The following is a 17112-nucleotide window of genomic DNA, read 5'->3' on the forward strand; positions in this document are numbered from 1 at the left end:
TGTACTCCTTGGGGTTACACAGCTCATCATTGACAGACCTTTCAGAAACCTCAGTCTCCTCTTTCTCAGTTAATTTTCATGTCTTCTCCGCCTAGTCACGTGGCCATTGCTCTTCTGGAGAACTGTTTGTTTCAGATCAAGCGTAATAGGAACAATAATGACAACAAACGGTGGCTCCAAAGCCCCCCTCCAAGCTAGGTAGTTGGCCAGAATAACTGTTATGAATGACTGTCTTTACTTGAAATATAAATTTTTGATCTTCACTGGTTCTCTGTCTAGATGTAAATTGTTTGGCTCCGTAATTAGATAGATAATTATGTTCTCTAATAAAACAAGAGATGATATCAATGGAGAATGAGGGGTGGATCAGCATGGACAGTACAGTGGGGATAATTCAGATTTTGAAAGCGAAAGTAAATTTTGATATCCTAGCAGTTTTAAAAAATATTTAAGCGAAGTAATATATCTTGCTTTTTCTTTGAAGAGAAGGTATTAGAAAAGGTATCCAGGAAGAAGGAGCTTGAACTTCAGCTTAAAGGCAGCTGAGCGGGTTTGCGGGTTTTGTTTTTGTTTTTTTAGCAGCTTCTGTTATATTGTGTGGGAGATAAATTTGAGAGGCAGTTGAGCAGATGGCTGTGGAATGTAAGGCTGTCTGCGCTGCCTTACGTTGTGGCTGACAGAACGCTGCCTTTGGGGTTTTGGGGGTCCTGCACACTCAACACCCTGTAAGCACTTAGGAGATGCTTTGCAGTGGCCCCAAGTGATGATGGTGACCGACCTGAGGATTCCCAAGGCCAGGAGGTCAGATCCCAAAGTGGCAGGAAGATGAGGTAGGTAGGACTGTATCATTCCCAAGGGCTTCATAACGAGGAAAAATTATTTTGTTAGAAGCCATAAAGAAGCACCTCCTAGCTGTTAATGGTATGGGGAAATATCTAAGTTACATTAATAGGCCAAAAAGACAAAACAAAACAATAACAGAATGCATATAGTTTGTGTGGTATGATATCATCTATATAAAGACAAACTGCATATAGAAAAAAGATGACTGACTAAAAGTTAACAGTAGCTGCCTTTGGAAGGGGAAATTATTAGTGACTTTTTTTCCCTTCCTTAACACTCTTCTGTTCTTTCTAGTTTTCTACAATGGGCCTAATACTTATAGCTGCCATAGACTGAGTTCTGATGACACTATGCTAAGCACTTTATATGTATGATCTCATTTAATTCTTATAACTTCCCCATTCAGTAGGTGGTTTTATCCAATCAACAGATAGACTCAGAGACTTAGTGACTTGTGGAAATGGAACCAAGGTCTTCCTGACGCCAAGAGAACTTCCTGACTGCTTATTTGGGAAGTAGGAAAAGTCATTTCTCTTAGAAGGAATTAATATATTCATAATGTTATATGCAGCCTGGGCCAAGTGAGCAATTATTATACCTCTTTGGGCGAGAAGATAGCGATTCTCACTGTCAAAACGTTTTGGATGCGTCTGCAGCTACAGATGAACTTGTCCTCGCCTGAACCATCAGAGTGCTTCCAGTTACATACTCATGCTTTATGGACTGGTGTAGGAGCCGTTGATGGTCCATAAGCTGATCTCACACAACATTAATGCTTGGGCTATGCCACATCTGTTTTTTTTTTTTCTTTAGGCTCAAATTAAGAAATGTGATATTCCCTATGAAAAAAAAGACATCCAGACATCACCTCATTAGAATCTCCTCAAAAACTACTTCACATCTTCATTAACTATTCAGTTGTGATTGAGTGGCGATAATTTTTTGATAGTTTGAGAACTTTTGCGTTTTGCTGAAGCAGAGGATAAGGGGACTTTCCCCATGTCTTCATCTCTGAGCTGGAAAATCATTGCTCTTCACTCGTAAAGGAAGCAGGTGCCACTGACCATCCAAAAACACACATAACTCAGAAATCATGTTGTAAATGCAAAGCATTATCTCATTTCATGCTCACAGCTCCTGCCCTCTGAGTTAGATACTACTATTGTGTGCATTTTACGAGGAGGAAACCAAGGCTTAGAGAAGTAAAGCAACTTGTCCAAGATTGCACAGTAAGCAGTAGAGTTAGGATTTGAATCCAGACAATCAAACTCCACAGCATTAACCACTAACCATTATGCTATGCTAACTACGAAGCCCGGGTTCTTTATTTACTCAAGTGATCCTGAAAAATGAGCATCTCTAAGCCCATTTCCTTATCTGTAAAAAAGAGATAAAAAAGACCGTTGTTATAGGGCTATTTGAAGATTAAATGTAATAACATTTATAAAATGTGAAGCATATTACTTGGCCCATCCTTGGTATTCAGAAAGCCAGTTTCCATTCCTTTCCCTATACTTTTTTGGCCTTTGTAGCCTGAGAAGTAGACAGTGGGATTTCTGCTGAATTGCTTGACTTGGAGAGGGTCGGATTTCTTCTAAGATTCCAAAGATCCTTTGAGAAGGAGAAATTATTGCACAGTATTTTAAAGCAGAATACTGCAAAAATTTTAGAAAGGCTTGAAACAGGAGATAAATGGCTGAGTCCTAAGCCCACTTCTAAAATGCTCTAAATTTTAGTCCCAAGAAAGGTGACTGGCTGGTAAGTTGCCAGTTATGTATTTCCTTGTGAAAGCAGTTCAGAATCAATAACAAGTTGAGACTCCTTGGATAGATCTATAGAAATGTGGGCAGAACCTGCCATCTGCAGACATGGTAGAATATCTCTTTGAGAAGGACAGCTACAATTTAGGAGGTTGGAAGTCAGTGGCCTAATAAACTTTGTGTTTGAGTTAAGAGAAATGCAACAAATTTGTATTGGGTTTAAAGTAATTAAGGTTCCCAATGGCTTCCTCTGTTACTGATAGTTTTGCACCAAGGCTCCTTAGGGGCTGAATTTTTAAAAGGCAGAGAGGCTCCTGACTTTAAAAAGTTGTTAGTTCTCCTCCTCCCTCCCCAACAAAATGAAAGAAAACGAAACAAATAAAAATATACACCTTCATCTCCCGCCCCCTCAAAAGATGACCCCAGGAAATAAGGGAGGGGAGAGAGTGAGTATGTGATCTTTCCTCTGGTCCTTGGGTCTCAGCATGCTTGGAGGAGGACACCTCCTTCCCACCTTCCAGGTGATGAGAATTGGGCAGCTGAGCCAATAGTAGAGACATACCTCACAGAATCCCAAGCAGATTCTACGTGGAAGGTGACGATGAAGCTGCTTTACATGGGAGAGAGTCTGCTCCAGGTTTTCTTCCCTTCAACTGGTCATAGTCTGACACAAGAAACAATAGCCAACGTTACTGGTTGGAAAGTGAAATGGTGCAGACACTTTGGAAAACAGTTTGGCAGCTCCTCATAAAGTTAAACATAGAGTTATCAGATGACTCAGAGATTCTACTCATAGGTATATACCCAGGAAAACAGGTGTTCACACAAAAACTTATACATAAATATATGTTTTTTCAGAAAACACAGAATTTTGGTAGTGATTGTGCTGAATCTATAGATCACTTTGGGGAGAATGGACATGTTAATTATATTGAGTCTTCCAAACTATGAATGTGGTACATTTCTCCATTGATTTAAGTCTTCTCAAGTTTCTCTCAGCAAAGTTGTTTAGTTTTTAGTGGGGGTCTTAGACATCTTTCATTAGATTTTTTTTCCTTGGTATTTGATATTTTTTGATACTATTGTAAAAGGTATAATTAAAATTTTTATTTTCAATTATTTGTTGCCAGAATATAGAAATACAGTTGATTTTTGTATATTAACCTTATATCTCATGACCTTGATAAATTAATGTATTGGTTCTATTAGCCTTGGAGGGTTTTTTGTTGTTTGGGTTTTTTGGGTAAATTCCATAGTGTTTCCTACATGCACAGTAATATTTTCTGTGAGTAACAGCAACTGCAATCTTTATGCTCTTCATTTATTTTTCCTGCTTTATTGCACTAGCTAAGACTTTAGATACAAAATTGAATAGACTTGATGAAAGCGTACATCCTTCCTTGTTTCCAGTATTAGAGGAAGAGGATTTAATGTTTCACCAAGAAGCATGATGTTGGCTATAGGTTTCATAGATGATCTTTGTCAGACTGAAACTGCTACATTGTATTTGTGGCTTGCTGAGGGATTTTATTTTTATGCAGAGGTGTTGAATTTTGTTAAATGTTCTTTTTCTGCATCTGTGAGATGATCATATGGTTTTTCTCCTTTATTCTGTTAGCATGATGAATAACACTGACCTTTTTCCTAGTATTAAATTAACCTTGCTTTCCTGGGATAAACTCTGTTGGTCATGATGTAGTATCCTTTGTATATATTGCTGGATTCTATTTACTAATATTTTGTTAAGGATTTCACATCTCTGTTGGTGGGGGATATTGATCTCTAATTTTCTTTTCTTGTAATGTTCTTGTCAGGTTTAGTATCAGGGTTATGTTTGCTTTATAAAAGAAGTTGAGAAGTATTCTCTTAACCTCTGTTTTCTGAAAGAATTTGTGTAAAATTAGTATTATTTCTTCCATAAACATTTGATAGAATTCACTTATGGAGCCCCATCTGGGCCTAGAGTTCTCTTTGTGATAAGATTTTTTATTATAATTTCTTGAATTAATATGGGCTATTTAGATTTTCTATTTCTTCTTATGTCAGTTTTTATAAGTTGTGTTTGGATATGTTTGTCTGTTTCATCCAAGATGAAATGGCATAAAGTTATTCACAACATATCCTTATTATCTTAATAACGTCTATAGGATTTATAGTGATATCCTGTTTTTTCACTCCTGAAAATTATAATTTGTGTTTTCTCTATTTTTTTTTTCTTGATCAGTCTTGCCTGGGGAATTATCAATTTTATTAATCTTTTTAAAGAACCAGCATTTGACCTTTTTTGATTGTCTGTTGTTTGTCCATTTACTAATTCATTAATTTCCATTCTTATTATTTCCTTTCATATACTTACCTATGGCTTAATTTGATCCTCTTTTTCTAGTTTCTCAAGGCAGAAGCTTCGAGCATTGATCTTATATCTTTTTTAAGCTGTAAAATTTTCTCTAACAATTTCTTTAGCTTCATCCCATAAATCTTGATGTATTGTGTTTTCATTGTCATCAGTTAAAGTATTTTTTAAATTTCCCTGTGCAAAACTCTTTGATCCACAGATCTTTAGAAGTCTGTTGTTGAATTTACAAATATGTGGGAATTTTTCTGGATATCTTATTATTACCAAGACGTTTGATGGAACCAGTTATTTGGATCTATGCTAAGTGCTCTTGCCTTTGTAAAAAGATAATTAATGGATTTCTCTTTTTACCTTCTAGAATTTCCTAAGTATGGGCTTTGAAATGTTCATTTCTCAGCATCTTCTTTTATTTGTTTCTTTTTTAAAATTTAAGCAATTGTACAGTATAGATTATAGTTCTATAACACATTATGGATTATGGAACAAATTTTAGTATTTCAGAAGTTGTCTCCACATAGCCCTGCTATAGTTTACTTTCATTTTACATAGAAAGAGATAAATAGTCATTGTTCCATCTTAATATTAAGTTTGGGGATAAATTTTTCTTTAATTTTTGTGGATTTTTTTATCCAAGCTAAAAATTGTTTTATCTTTTGAATAGGTGTCAGCAAATGATAATATAATGATTTGACTGGGTCTTTTTAGATAGAATTTTCATTAATTTTGTTTTTTAAGGTTGGTGTTATTAAAGCCTGAAGAATTTATATCTTATTACATCCAGCATGCCCAAAAGACAGTAAGCTACACTAATACCAAAGCCATATTAAGTGCAGTTTCATCCTTCTTTGATGAACCAGCCAGTCCATTAGATCTTCCAGTACCTCGGGGGTCAGCATTATAAAATCTATCTATTGTAGATTTGCGGAAGGGCAGTTCAATAAAAATCTAGAATTAATAAATGTCAGAAATAAGGATGTCCATTGTATTGGGACTTCTGTGTTCATTTTTAGATGATTGTCATTTTTTAAAATAAATTTAATTATTTATTTATTTATTTTAATTTATTTTTGGCTGCGTTGGGTCTTCGTTGCTGCGCGCGGGCTTTCTCTAGTTGCAATGAGCGGGGGCTACTCTTCGTTGCGGTGTGCAGGCTTCTCATTGCGGTGGCTTCTCTTTGATGTGGAGCACAGGCTCTAGGCACGCGGGCTTTAGTAGTTGTGGCACGTGGGCTCAGTAGTTGTGGCTCGCAGGCTCCAGAGCACAGGCTCAGTAGTTGCGGCGCTCGGACTTAGTTGCTCCGCGGCATGTGGGATCTTCCCAGACCGGGGCTTGGACCCGTGTCCCCTGCACTGGCAGGCGGATTCTTAACCACTGCGCTACCAGGGAAGTCTTGTCATTTTTTAAATATAGTAGTTTAACTCATTTATTAAATGTCATGAATATCAGGCTGGGAATTGTAGCAAAAAGTGATTTCTCAAAGAAATATACTGTATCATGACCTGAGCTAATGGTTAAGTCATTCTTACAAATACAGATGCTTGTATAGTAATGCATCCAGGAATTCCCAAGGAAACCAGTTCTTTTTCTTTTCCATTTCTTCTGTAGCTCTGCCAGACAAATAAAACAAAACAAACAAAACCCTAAGGTAAACCACATCTCTGAATCAGTGGAACTATTTGATAAAACACCATGATGGGATAAATTGTAATCTGCCAGGAACTTTCTTCAGTACAGTTCTTAAAATCTAAATATATGTAAGAATAGAAAGGCTTTCTGATGTAAACTCTCCAGAGATGATTATTTTCTTTTCAAAACTTTCTGTCACTGATCAGACAGATACTTCTCTAGCTTCATACAAACACATGTCTTCCCTGTCCTGTGGTGACTGTCTCTGTCCTCTTACCTTCACATGGAAGGAGCAGCTAAGTTTATATGGTTGACGTGTTACAGTGGACAGCATGGTTAACTAGAAAGCTAGGTTTTAAGCCACCCCATTAAGCCTGATCTGATGTAGAATATTCAGGTTGGCACAAACAGCGCAAGCTAGGGACATTCAGAAACCCTTTGCCGTAATCTACCGTACTGGTATCGCCCAAGGAGGAGCGTGTACAAAATATTTCGTTTACCGGTCTGATGGTGTTTTCTGCCCTTTTTATTTGGTTGGGAATTTGAAAGTTTCAGGTTAGCTCATAAAATAAAAATGTAAAAAGACAAGATAAATGTAAAAAGACACATGAGGCAATGTGTTTAATTAAGATGGCAAAACCTACCATTCTTGTTTGCAGTGGCTTGGAGGAGATCTGGAGTAGAACTTCCACTTGCTAACGTTCAGTTAGGCCCAGTTTTGACATTTGGAAGCGACAGTTTGGTAGAATGATGCTGCTCCTACAAGTGAAGGAAACTGTCTGTAATACTCAGTGTGATCAGGGACCTGGCCCTTCATGAAATTTCACGTACAGGTGAATTTGACTTATTTTATCATGTGGTCCAATTCTAGCCAAATGCTGTGGATATGAGAGGAGGACAGGAGGGTCTGCTTCTGATGGCGTTTTCCCAGGGGATCTGGTCTTTCTACTCTCTGCGTACATTGAGCAGGTGATGTATTTGGATCCCAGCCAGACTCTTGGGTTCACTGTAGATTTTATACACACTTAAACGACTTGGTCTTGTCATCTGTGGAACTAAGGATGATCCGTGGCCAACTCATTTCATTCTACTCCTTGAGGTGAACAGGACTGTAGGATCAAAGTAAAAAGATCTAAGGAAGAGCATAGGTTCTCGCTCACTCTAGACTATATCCGCTAAGGCCCAGCCTTAACGTTGATAAGACTTTACTCACCCAACTTGCTGTTTTTTTCAGGCTACAACCGAGGTGGAAATTAAGAAGAAAGGCCCTGGATCTCTCTTAGTTTCCATGGACCAATTGGCCTCCTATGGGCGGAAGGACAGGATCAACAGTATATTGAGCGTTGTTACAAATACACTGGTAGAAGGTATGTGCCTTGCGATGCTGGGCCAAGCTGCTGAGCTATAAATATGTAGTGTGCATGATAATATAAATATAGTCCCTTGGTCTGAGTTTCGCAAAAATTGTCTCAGCTTTAGGAATAGAGTCTGCTGGTTATAGAAACCAGCATTTCAGATGTACATGCGGAGAATCCAGGAAGGACTTCAAAGCCGCTGCCAGCACTGTACACAGATAGGTAAGAAGTATGAAGGAACAACGTAAGAGCGAGCTAGAGGACGTCAAGAAGTCTCTGTAATCAGCACCATGAGGAGCCAGTAGGGTGACGTGAGGCAGAGAGGGACAGAGACGGAAGAACTGTGACGACAGAAAATGATGGAACCCCCCCCTCCTGCCCTCGACCACAAAACTTACCTTCCTCTTTTCCTTTTTAGCTACTTACAGATCTTTTGGTTTTCCCTTAAGGACAAGTGTACCGTGCATTGTGATTATATCTAATTCTGCTTCGCTTTAAACACCCCCATATATCCATAAATACATTGCACGAGTGAACAGGTAAGCTGAAACCCCTCTAACGCTGGCGCTCTGTGCCCGGGGGAAGGGCAGCCACTGTTGAATCATAGCGTGCCTGCAGCAGCGTAGCCGTCAGAGCCTGAACTCCGTAGCAGGTGGCTCCTCCGTGACACAGCCTGGCTTGCTGAGGATTTCCCATTACACTGCAGTTCCCTCGCAACTGTCTGCTTTCTGTCCAACTGTGGTCTGTATTCCAGGCTCCTCTTGATTTCTTTGGCAGTAGATTCAGTGACCAGGTTTTCTCTCACAAGATTCTGATTGATTCTGCATGCTTCTTCTTCATGTGATTCATGCTGATTTAGCTGAGTTGTCCCATTATAGATCCGTACTGTTCCTGATTGCCGTTCTTCAGAATCCACACACCCAGGCTAACCCAGCAATAATCAGAGTCCCTGAGATAAGGAGACTCAAATTACTCTGGTGTCCTTGGAACAAGTTGTTTTTTTTTTGAGTCATTTAAGCCACATACCACTTCTAGTCTGTGTGTGTGTGTGTGTGTGTGAGAGAGAGAAAGAGAGAGAGAGAGAGAGAGATGGGCAGGGGCATCTGTGGTGAAAGGAGAATCCCTAGAAGGGAACCTGAAATTCCCCTGGAATACTCACATCTGCACATATGGGCAAGGAGTTAGACTAAACCTAGACTAATCTTGAGAATGTATCACGTAAAAAGAATACTGAACTAACTACTTCTCAGCTCCTGAACAGCTTCATTTGCCCTGTTTTCTTTAATTCCCATTGAGGTCATTGATAGAACATCTTTAAGCTTTATAGTTTATACTTTGAGATAACAGGTAAGTAACTGCAGATCATAAGAATTCCAAGATAAGATATATCAATATTAGCTTAAGAACCTTAGCAAATTTTATTCTTCACTTGGAGACCAAGACAAGATTTCTCTGAGTATCTGTAGCAGTTGAGAAAGAAAGACGAACAACCTCCAACAGGCCTATTTTATTCCTGGTAAAAACATCAGAGCAGGGAGCTATCCATGCAATGCAACAGTGATTTATTGGTTACCTTGGTGGCCTAGCGCAGGGTCTGGCAAAAGTAGATGCTCAAAAAATGTGTACGGAACTGAATCTTGTTGTGCTTGGAATTGGGGAGGAGTACTGGGGCTCCGGGATTCCTCTCGGAGGGCTTCGTCGGATTTGACTCCCTTCGCTAAAGCTGATGAGACAGAACTGCTGTAATCAAAGGACAGTGAATGGCTGGCGCTGAATGATGTGAGAGAATTAAAGGACATTAAGAAAGATCCATTCCTATTTAACCACTGTTCCCTCTGTATTTAACAATTGCTACAACATGGAAAGCCAACATTGGATGAATACTTGTTTCTGCTTTTCAGCCTTCAGTTAGGAAACTCTGACGTTATTTTAATCCAAAGAAGCGGGCTTCTTATCTAATGGTTTAGAAACCACAGTGGAGAATTCCAGAATCCTGTAAATAATGAGATAATCCTACAAATAATGAGATAATCCTGCCTGCTCTGCCTCACCCCTATCCTATCGCAAGCATGCTCAGCAGGATCCAGTAAACTCAGCAGAATTTGCACTCAGCAGAGCCGTAAGCTTTGGGGATATTTCAGAGGACGGGGCATGGGGTGTCGGCAGAGTAATGTGCTCTTGCTTCTCCTCAAAGCGGTAAAGCTATGGGAGAAGGGGAGAGAGTTGAAGTAAGGAGGAGGAAGCAGTGATGGTATTTAGCATTATTGATTCTCAGGTGAAACAGTTTCAAAAGTGTCAGTGCAATTACTTACCTGGTGTCTGCCTTTCCAGGTGCGGCTATAAGCTCTGTGAGGGTGGCAATTCTTGTTCATCAACGCAGTCCCAGTGCCTAGCATGTTGTTGAATTGACCTGGGAGAAGCCCTGGCCTTCAGAAACCTCCTGGTCTACAAAGGCCACCATCTTGGAGGAGGTTGAGACTACAATTCCCAGTGCCCCCCAGGTTGAGACTACAATTCCCAGTGCCCCCCAGGTTGAGACTACAATTCCGAGTGCCCCCAAGGTTGAGACTACAATTCCCAGTGCCCCCAAGGTTCTCTCTGAAAATGTCCAGGAGCAAACTAAGGGGAGCCTCACAAACTTTTGGACATCTCACCCCCATATGTTAACACATTTGCCCAGACTTTGCTGTTGTGGGTGTGTAGGGCCAGTAACGGTGTGCAGAGTTGTGTGTCCCTTTATAAGCCTCCTTATTCACCTAACTGATCTCTTCTAGCTCCTAAAGCTCCGCATTGTCTTCGTTTTTGTGAAACGGAAACGAGTATCCTGAGGATCTTCCCCTCTCAGTAAATGGGAGGGATACTAGATACCTAGTATCCCTTTTTGGTGCCCCACAGGGTAGGGAAACCCTACCCTTGTCTGTCTGGCAAGGACTCGGAGCCTAGTTCCTTGTAAAACATTACAGTTGTCAACTGTTAGAAACGTGAATAGTCCGCTGCTTCAACCTCCACGTGCAGGTGAACAGCGGACATTTGGAGAGAGGAGGAGATAAAAAAAGGAACGGAACCAGATTTCCAAATATGTACTATAAGAATTCATGGAAATAAGAGAACCTTTTCAATTTTCTTTTTTGGGAAGAAGACTAAATTTACCTTGGGAAGGGAGGGAGTTCTATGAGGAAGAAACCAAAGCAAATTTTCTTCACAGACTTCCTTTCCCACGCAGACTCCCACGTGTCGCTTACTGTGGCCCTTAAATCTGAAAAACCAAGGCAACCATTTTCTTAGCAACCAGGGAGCCAATTAAAAGCCCAACCAAAGCACCCCACCTAAAATAAAGCCATCACCATGGGCACCAACCGGCTGGTTGGAAAAAGGGGAAGTAGACTGATTTAAAGCAGCCATCTTGCTCTTCGTGAAATGTTGGGAAACTTTTTTTCTGTTCCCTGAATGATTTGATTTTGTTAGTGGATTTGAGTGGGGTCAGGGTGGTAGCGGACGCAGCTATATCCAACCCCACAGAGCCAAGACCTGGCCTCTAAGGATTATCATGCTGATGGGTTTTCAAAGTGACCCCTCTTCAAGAACATCCTTCCACATCAAGGTCCTTGGACTTTTGTGATGCTAGCTATTATATTTCATACTCAATTTTGAGGAGAGCTTTGTTACCGAGGGCCTCACGCCTAGACTGTTGGAGCTGAATGGCTCTCCACCTTTAGTGTCTAATTGTCCTTTCTAGTCTTTGCTTTGTAAATGACCTTAGAGCTCATCCAAGTCCAGTGATTGTCAGTCTGGGTTTATCAGAGTCCTAGGACCCTGGGGTAGTACCTCAGGGAAGGAAGACTTGGATTGCCCTGGACTCCAAGCTCCTCTTCCTGCCTAAACTAGAGCAGCTCCTGGTTTGTCTATTTTACATATTGGGGGTCACATAAGATCTTGTTTGAAAAAATGGGTCCTGCTTTTAAAAGAGGGACAGACTAAAGAGACGAAGAGGAGAAGACAAAAGAAGAGAAACAAAAAGGAAAGAAGAAAGAGACTGAGGAACGGGGAGACGAAGAAGATAGAGAAAGAAAGGATGAGAGTGGGAAAGGGTGAAAGGGCAAGAGAAGGAGAAAGAGAGAAGAGCAGAGATGAGAAAGAGGAAGGAAGGAGCAAAGGGGAAGGAATGCAACCTCTGTTCCTGACTGCACTGCAAACTCACATTGTGAACTCATACATCTTTGAGAACCTAAGACAGACGGTCCACGTGGTGGCTTGGTTGACAATGCTGGTTGTGCTGTAAAGAAAATAAACAACAATAGCAAGTGCTTTCATAGCACTTGCTGTATGCTGGGGTGTCCTGAGGCACTTTATATATGTTTTAGCTCATTTAATTGTCGCAGCAAACTGAAGTAATTTACTCAAGGGCCCACAGTTAGCAGCTGCCTGAGCTGGTTACACCCGTATATGTCTGGCTTCAGTGTGTGTGCTTTTGACTGCTTCTCTGATAATAAATAGTTTAATGATACCATGTGTAATAAGATATCTACCGTTTATTGCGGACTCGCCTCGTGCCAGGCCCTGTGCTGTGTGCTGTCTGTAAGCAATGGAGGAGGATTATAGGATTCATTTAGTCCTATAGCCTGCAAGTCAGTGCCCTTTTAGATGAGGCAACGGAAGCGTAGAGGACGCAGTACCTTGCCTGAGATCATACACTCGTGAGTGTGGAAGCCAGTTGAACCAGGGTTGCTATGCTTCCCAAACGGGTGGATTGAGTTTTGTTTATAACTAGATCCTTGTTAACTGGGATGTGACCTGGCACTGGTCATGCCTCCTCCTCTCTGCCTTCAAGAGAAGGAAAACTGAGGGAAGCCCTCAGGAAAGTCAGCACTTCCTGGCCACCTTCCTTCTTTGTGTTAATAGCAGTGATACCCAACAAGTCCAACCCTTTTGTTTTCTTCCCAAGACTGAGGGGCTACCTTTGTTCTCTACTCACTACAGAGCTGGAAGAGTCTCAGAGAAAGTGCCCGCCGTGCTGGTATAAATTTGCCAACACTTTCCTCATCTGGGAGTGTCACCCCTACTGGATAAAGCTGAAAGAGATTGTAAACTTGATCGTTATGGACCCTTTTGTGGACTTGGCCATCACCATCTGCATTGTCCTGAATACACTGTTTATGGCAATGGAGCACCATCCTATGACGCCACAGTTTGAACATGTCTTGACTGTAGGAAATCTGGTAAGATGGGGCACGGCCTCCTGCTCTGACCATCTGGACGGGTTTTGCCTGTAGGAATTATTTTTCTGAGACTGAAAGCTGGAGTTTAGTTGAAAAGAAAGTAATAGTTAATTGGAAGACAAATGCTTCCACATATGCCGCAGCCCCGCCGCTTCCGCTCACTGTTGTGATCCCTTGGCTGTTTCCTCTTTCTGCAGAACTTTGAAGACGTCATTTAGGAGCTGTTGGTTGCAGAATGGGAGGCATGGTACAGTGGGTTGGTTTCCGCAACCTGAGCCAAGGACTTGTGGATTTCTTTCTCATTCTGTTTCTCACATTAATTCCTGCATTACTCCAGCAAACCGCTTCCCCTTTTTCACCTTCAGTAACAACCACCACAAAATAGGGGAGCTCTTTCAGGGCGTTAAATCTAATGATAAATTTGCCCACACCGTCATATCTTAATTATCCATATGGGGACTGTCCACGGGAAATTTTAAATTCCAGGCTGGTTTCCCCTCCTGTCCAACTTCTGAGTGTCATCCAGTTTCTAGCATTAGTTGATCTGTGCCAAATTTATTTTAACGTTGGTTTAAGTGATTCATTTATATTATTTAGAAGATAAGTATGCAGTTCTAAAAAAATAGATTATGTCGTGTATCGTGAAGTCAAGTAGTTGTAATTGGGGGATTTCCTGTTTTACTTCTTTAGTACAAAAATCAGGAGTTGATTGAATTTTGATCGACTGTAAAGAGTTAGTTGGAAAGAATCCTCTAGGTCATCTGGCTGCATTATTCCTTAGGAGTTGCACTATAGGCCTGTCAAATCTAGTTGTTACCATTTAATTTGTGCATGATCTCTGCCTGGTATTTCTCTCTCTCTCTCTCTTTCACACACACACACACACACACACACACACACACACACAGAGTTTCTACCTTAAGTCCTAATACACTATTAAAGTGTTATCATTTTGACTGCTGATTTGGAAAACACACACTGGTTAGTCCTTACAGCTGATGTTCCCCAGTACACATCCAAGGTGATACTGTAATCTTCCCAATCTTTACGTCTGAGTTAGTGACACACTTCCGACTCACTACTGCAATGTGCGGCTCAATGAAATACCCAGAGTCTTGAAACAGGATACCCTCATAGACTATCCAGGAAACCTGTTAACTGTCTCTGAAAGGCCTCTGAAGGTAGCTTGCTGTGTGATTGGCCGACCCTGGGGCTTGGCCATCAAGCAGCATTTTGAGCCAATCAACAATATCATATAGATATAAGCTTTATTTTGTTAGCCAATAGTTATGTAACGAGAAATATGACTTGATCAACTTTGTTGTTGATGGTAGTGGCAGTGATGTGTTTCCTGCAGTGTTTTGTTTTTCTCAAAGTCTTTACTTTTACTTGCTTTTCACAGAATCAGTCCTTGATTTCCAAGGGATTTTGAGAGGCCTTTTCACATACTACCAGCAGAATTGCCCTCAGACCAGGCCAGCAAATAATGTTATTTTTCGCTTCTTGAAAATCTAGAGGGGACTTCCCTGGCAGTCAGGTGGTTAAGACTCCACCCTTCCACTGCTTCCACTGCAGGGGGCACGGGTTCCATCCCTGGTTGGGGAACTAAGATCCCGCATGCTGCACAGCACAGCCCCCCCCCCCAAAAAAAAGAAAACTTAAGTTAGAGTCGTGAGCATTCAGAAGACTTTGCTCAGAATCATCACTGAAGAAGAGGGAGAGGGGAGAAGGTCAGCAGCTAACATTCAGGGACTTCCTGAGCTAAGCCAACCAGAACCAAGTTCTACAAAGAGAAAGCACTCCGGGGGCAGAGTTTTCAAGGGAAAAGTAATGTCTGATTAGCAGTGGGGATGGAGAACAGTGAATGGTTCAGGATACTTTGGACTGGCCAGTGAATTGGACATGAGGGTTGAGGGAAAGAAATCAGGAATGGTGCCTAGATTGGGGAAGTTTGGTAACCGAGGGGGAAATGGGGATGACTGAGCAAGGAACAGGGGTGGAGTTTAAAATCAGGAGTTCTGTTTTGGACATATTAGCCTTAAATAAGCCATTGATTTCTGTCGGGAAATGTTTTACATCTGTAAAATGAGGATGACACCATGTCATCAGTAGTTGGGAGGAAAAAATGAGAAGCTATACAGAAGTACTTGGACGAGTGAAAAGTACTCTCCATACTAGAAACTGTATAAGTGTAGTTCAGTAGGAGAATTTTCAAAGGCTTGGAGATTTGGATACAGCCTTTGACTGAACCTGAGAATAAGAGAACAACAACAAAAAAATGGGTGGACTAGCTTGTGAAATAGACTAGGACCTTCTCTTTTTTTTCCCGGTACGCGGGCCTGTCACCGCCGTGGCCCCTCCCGCCGCGGAGCACAGGCTCCGGACGCGCAGGCTCAGCGGCCATGGCTCACGGGCCCAGCCGCTCCGCGGCATGTGGGATCCTCCCGGACCGGGGCACGAACCCGCGTCCCCTGCATCGGCAGGCGGACTCCCAACCACCGCGCCACCAGGGAAGCCCTAGGACCTTCTCTTGTGGTTGGACGGTGAGGCTTTTCCCACAGCTGGGACAGTGAATTGAGTTGTGTTTGTCCACAAACGTGCAGATAGATGTTTTTGAGGGAAGATGGGAACAGCATTCTGTAAATTGGCAATCCCTGCCTCTTCCATCCTCCCCATAAGAAAAAAATGTTCATAATAGGAGGAAGAGTAAAGATAATTCGATCCAACCCCCATGTTTTATAGAGGAAAGTGAACCCAGGGAAGCTACTTGACTTTTGTATTGTTTAGTAGATAAACGTAATGATTCTTTTCTTGCCTTTTTTTGGTAACCATTTGAACACAACAGTGAGTTTATAACGTGGTTTTTTAAACAATCTTAATCTTACAGAAGTTTCAAGTACAGCGTAAAAAACTATTTTTTGAGAGTAAGTTGCTGACGCAGCCTGTCACCCCCAAATACTGTAGTGTGCTTTTACAAACAAGTACATTCTCCTGGGCTTTTGCAGGACTGTCGCACAAGCAAGACTGTCATCTTCTCATTACATCTACCAGGTGGCACGTGATTTGCATTTGTCCCATTTCTGCCTGTGGTCACTTGATCACTTGATTAAGGAGGTTCTGCCAGGCTTCTCCCCTGTACAGTTACTCTTTTTCCATTTATAATTAATGGAATTAATTATAAATTCCATTTATAATTAATAAGTGTTTGTGAGGAAGACACTTTGAAGCTATCTAAATTTCCTGTTTTTCATTAAACTTTTGATTTATTCCTTTACTTACTTATATCTGTATGGACTCAAAGTTTTCAGTCTTATTCAGTGGGTTTTATTTTAATCCATTACTATCATGTACTTAGATGTTTAAACCATTCCTGATTTGGCCAGTAGCAGTCCCTTCAAGGTGGCTTCTGTATCCTTTCAACACATCCTCATTGCTTCCTTCCTAAGGCCATTGAGGTCTTAGGGACCCCAGGGATCCCCGACTACACTTTGAGATCTGCTGCACTAGAACATAAATTCTTAGGTGAATATTTGATGACATTCACAAGAGGGACATTTATATACAGTTGATGTGCTGCTTGTAGTTCCCTTATTTTTTTTTATTAATTAATTTATTTATTTATGTCTGGCTGTGTTAGGTCTTTGTTGCCGCACGTGGGCTTTCTCTAGTTGGCGGAGAGCAGGGGCTACCCTTCGTTGCAGTGCACGGGCTTCTCATTGCGGTGGCTTCTCTTGTTGCAGAGCACGGGCTCTAGGCGCGCAGGCTTCAGTAGTTGCGGCACGCGGGCTCAGTAGTTGTGGCTCCCGGGCTCTAGAGCTCAGGCTCAGTAGTTGTGGCGCACGGGCTTAGTTGCTCCGCGGCATGTGGGATCTTCCTGGACCAGGGCTCGAACCCGTGTCCCCTGCATTAGCAGGCGGATTCTTAACCACTGCACCACCGAGGAAGTCCTTGTAGTT

At 41.5% G+C, this 17112-nt stretch overlaps 1 protein-coding gene across 3 annotated transcripts in view; it reads left to right on the forward strand.

Moving 5' to 3' along the window:
- Nucleotides 1-17112, forward strand: part of SCN8A (sodium voltage-gated channel alpha subunit 8) — a 115549-nt gene that overhangs the window by 57965 nt on the left and 40472 nt on the right. For all 3 annotated transcript variants that reach the window (XM_022572127.3, XM_030763083.2, XM_022572126.3), the window contains exons 12-13: nucleotides 7820-7952; nucleotides 12918-13156. In XM_022572127.3, coding sequence (XP_022427835.1) covers nucleotides 7820-7952; nucleotides 12918-13156 — 372 coding nt within the window. The remainder of the gene's footprint in view (nucleotides 1-7819; nucleotides 7953-12917; nucleotides 13157-17112) is intronic.

The sequence above is a fragment of the Delphinapterus leucas genome, chromosome 11 (assembly GCF_059928025.1).
Source record: "Delphinapterus leucas isolate spDelLeu-1000000601 "Yukka" chromosome 11, BTC_Dleu_Yukka2, whole genome shotgun sequence".
Lineage (NCBI taxonomy): Eukaryota > Metazoa > Chordata > Mammalia > Artiodactyla > Monodontidae > Delphinapterus > Delphinapterus leucas.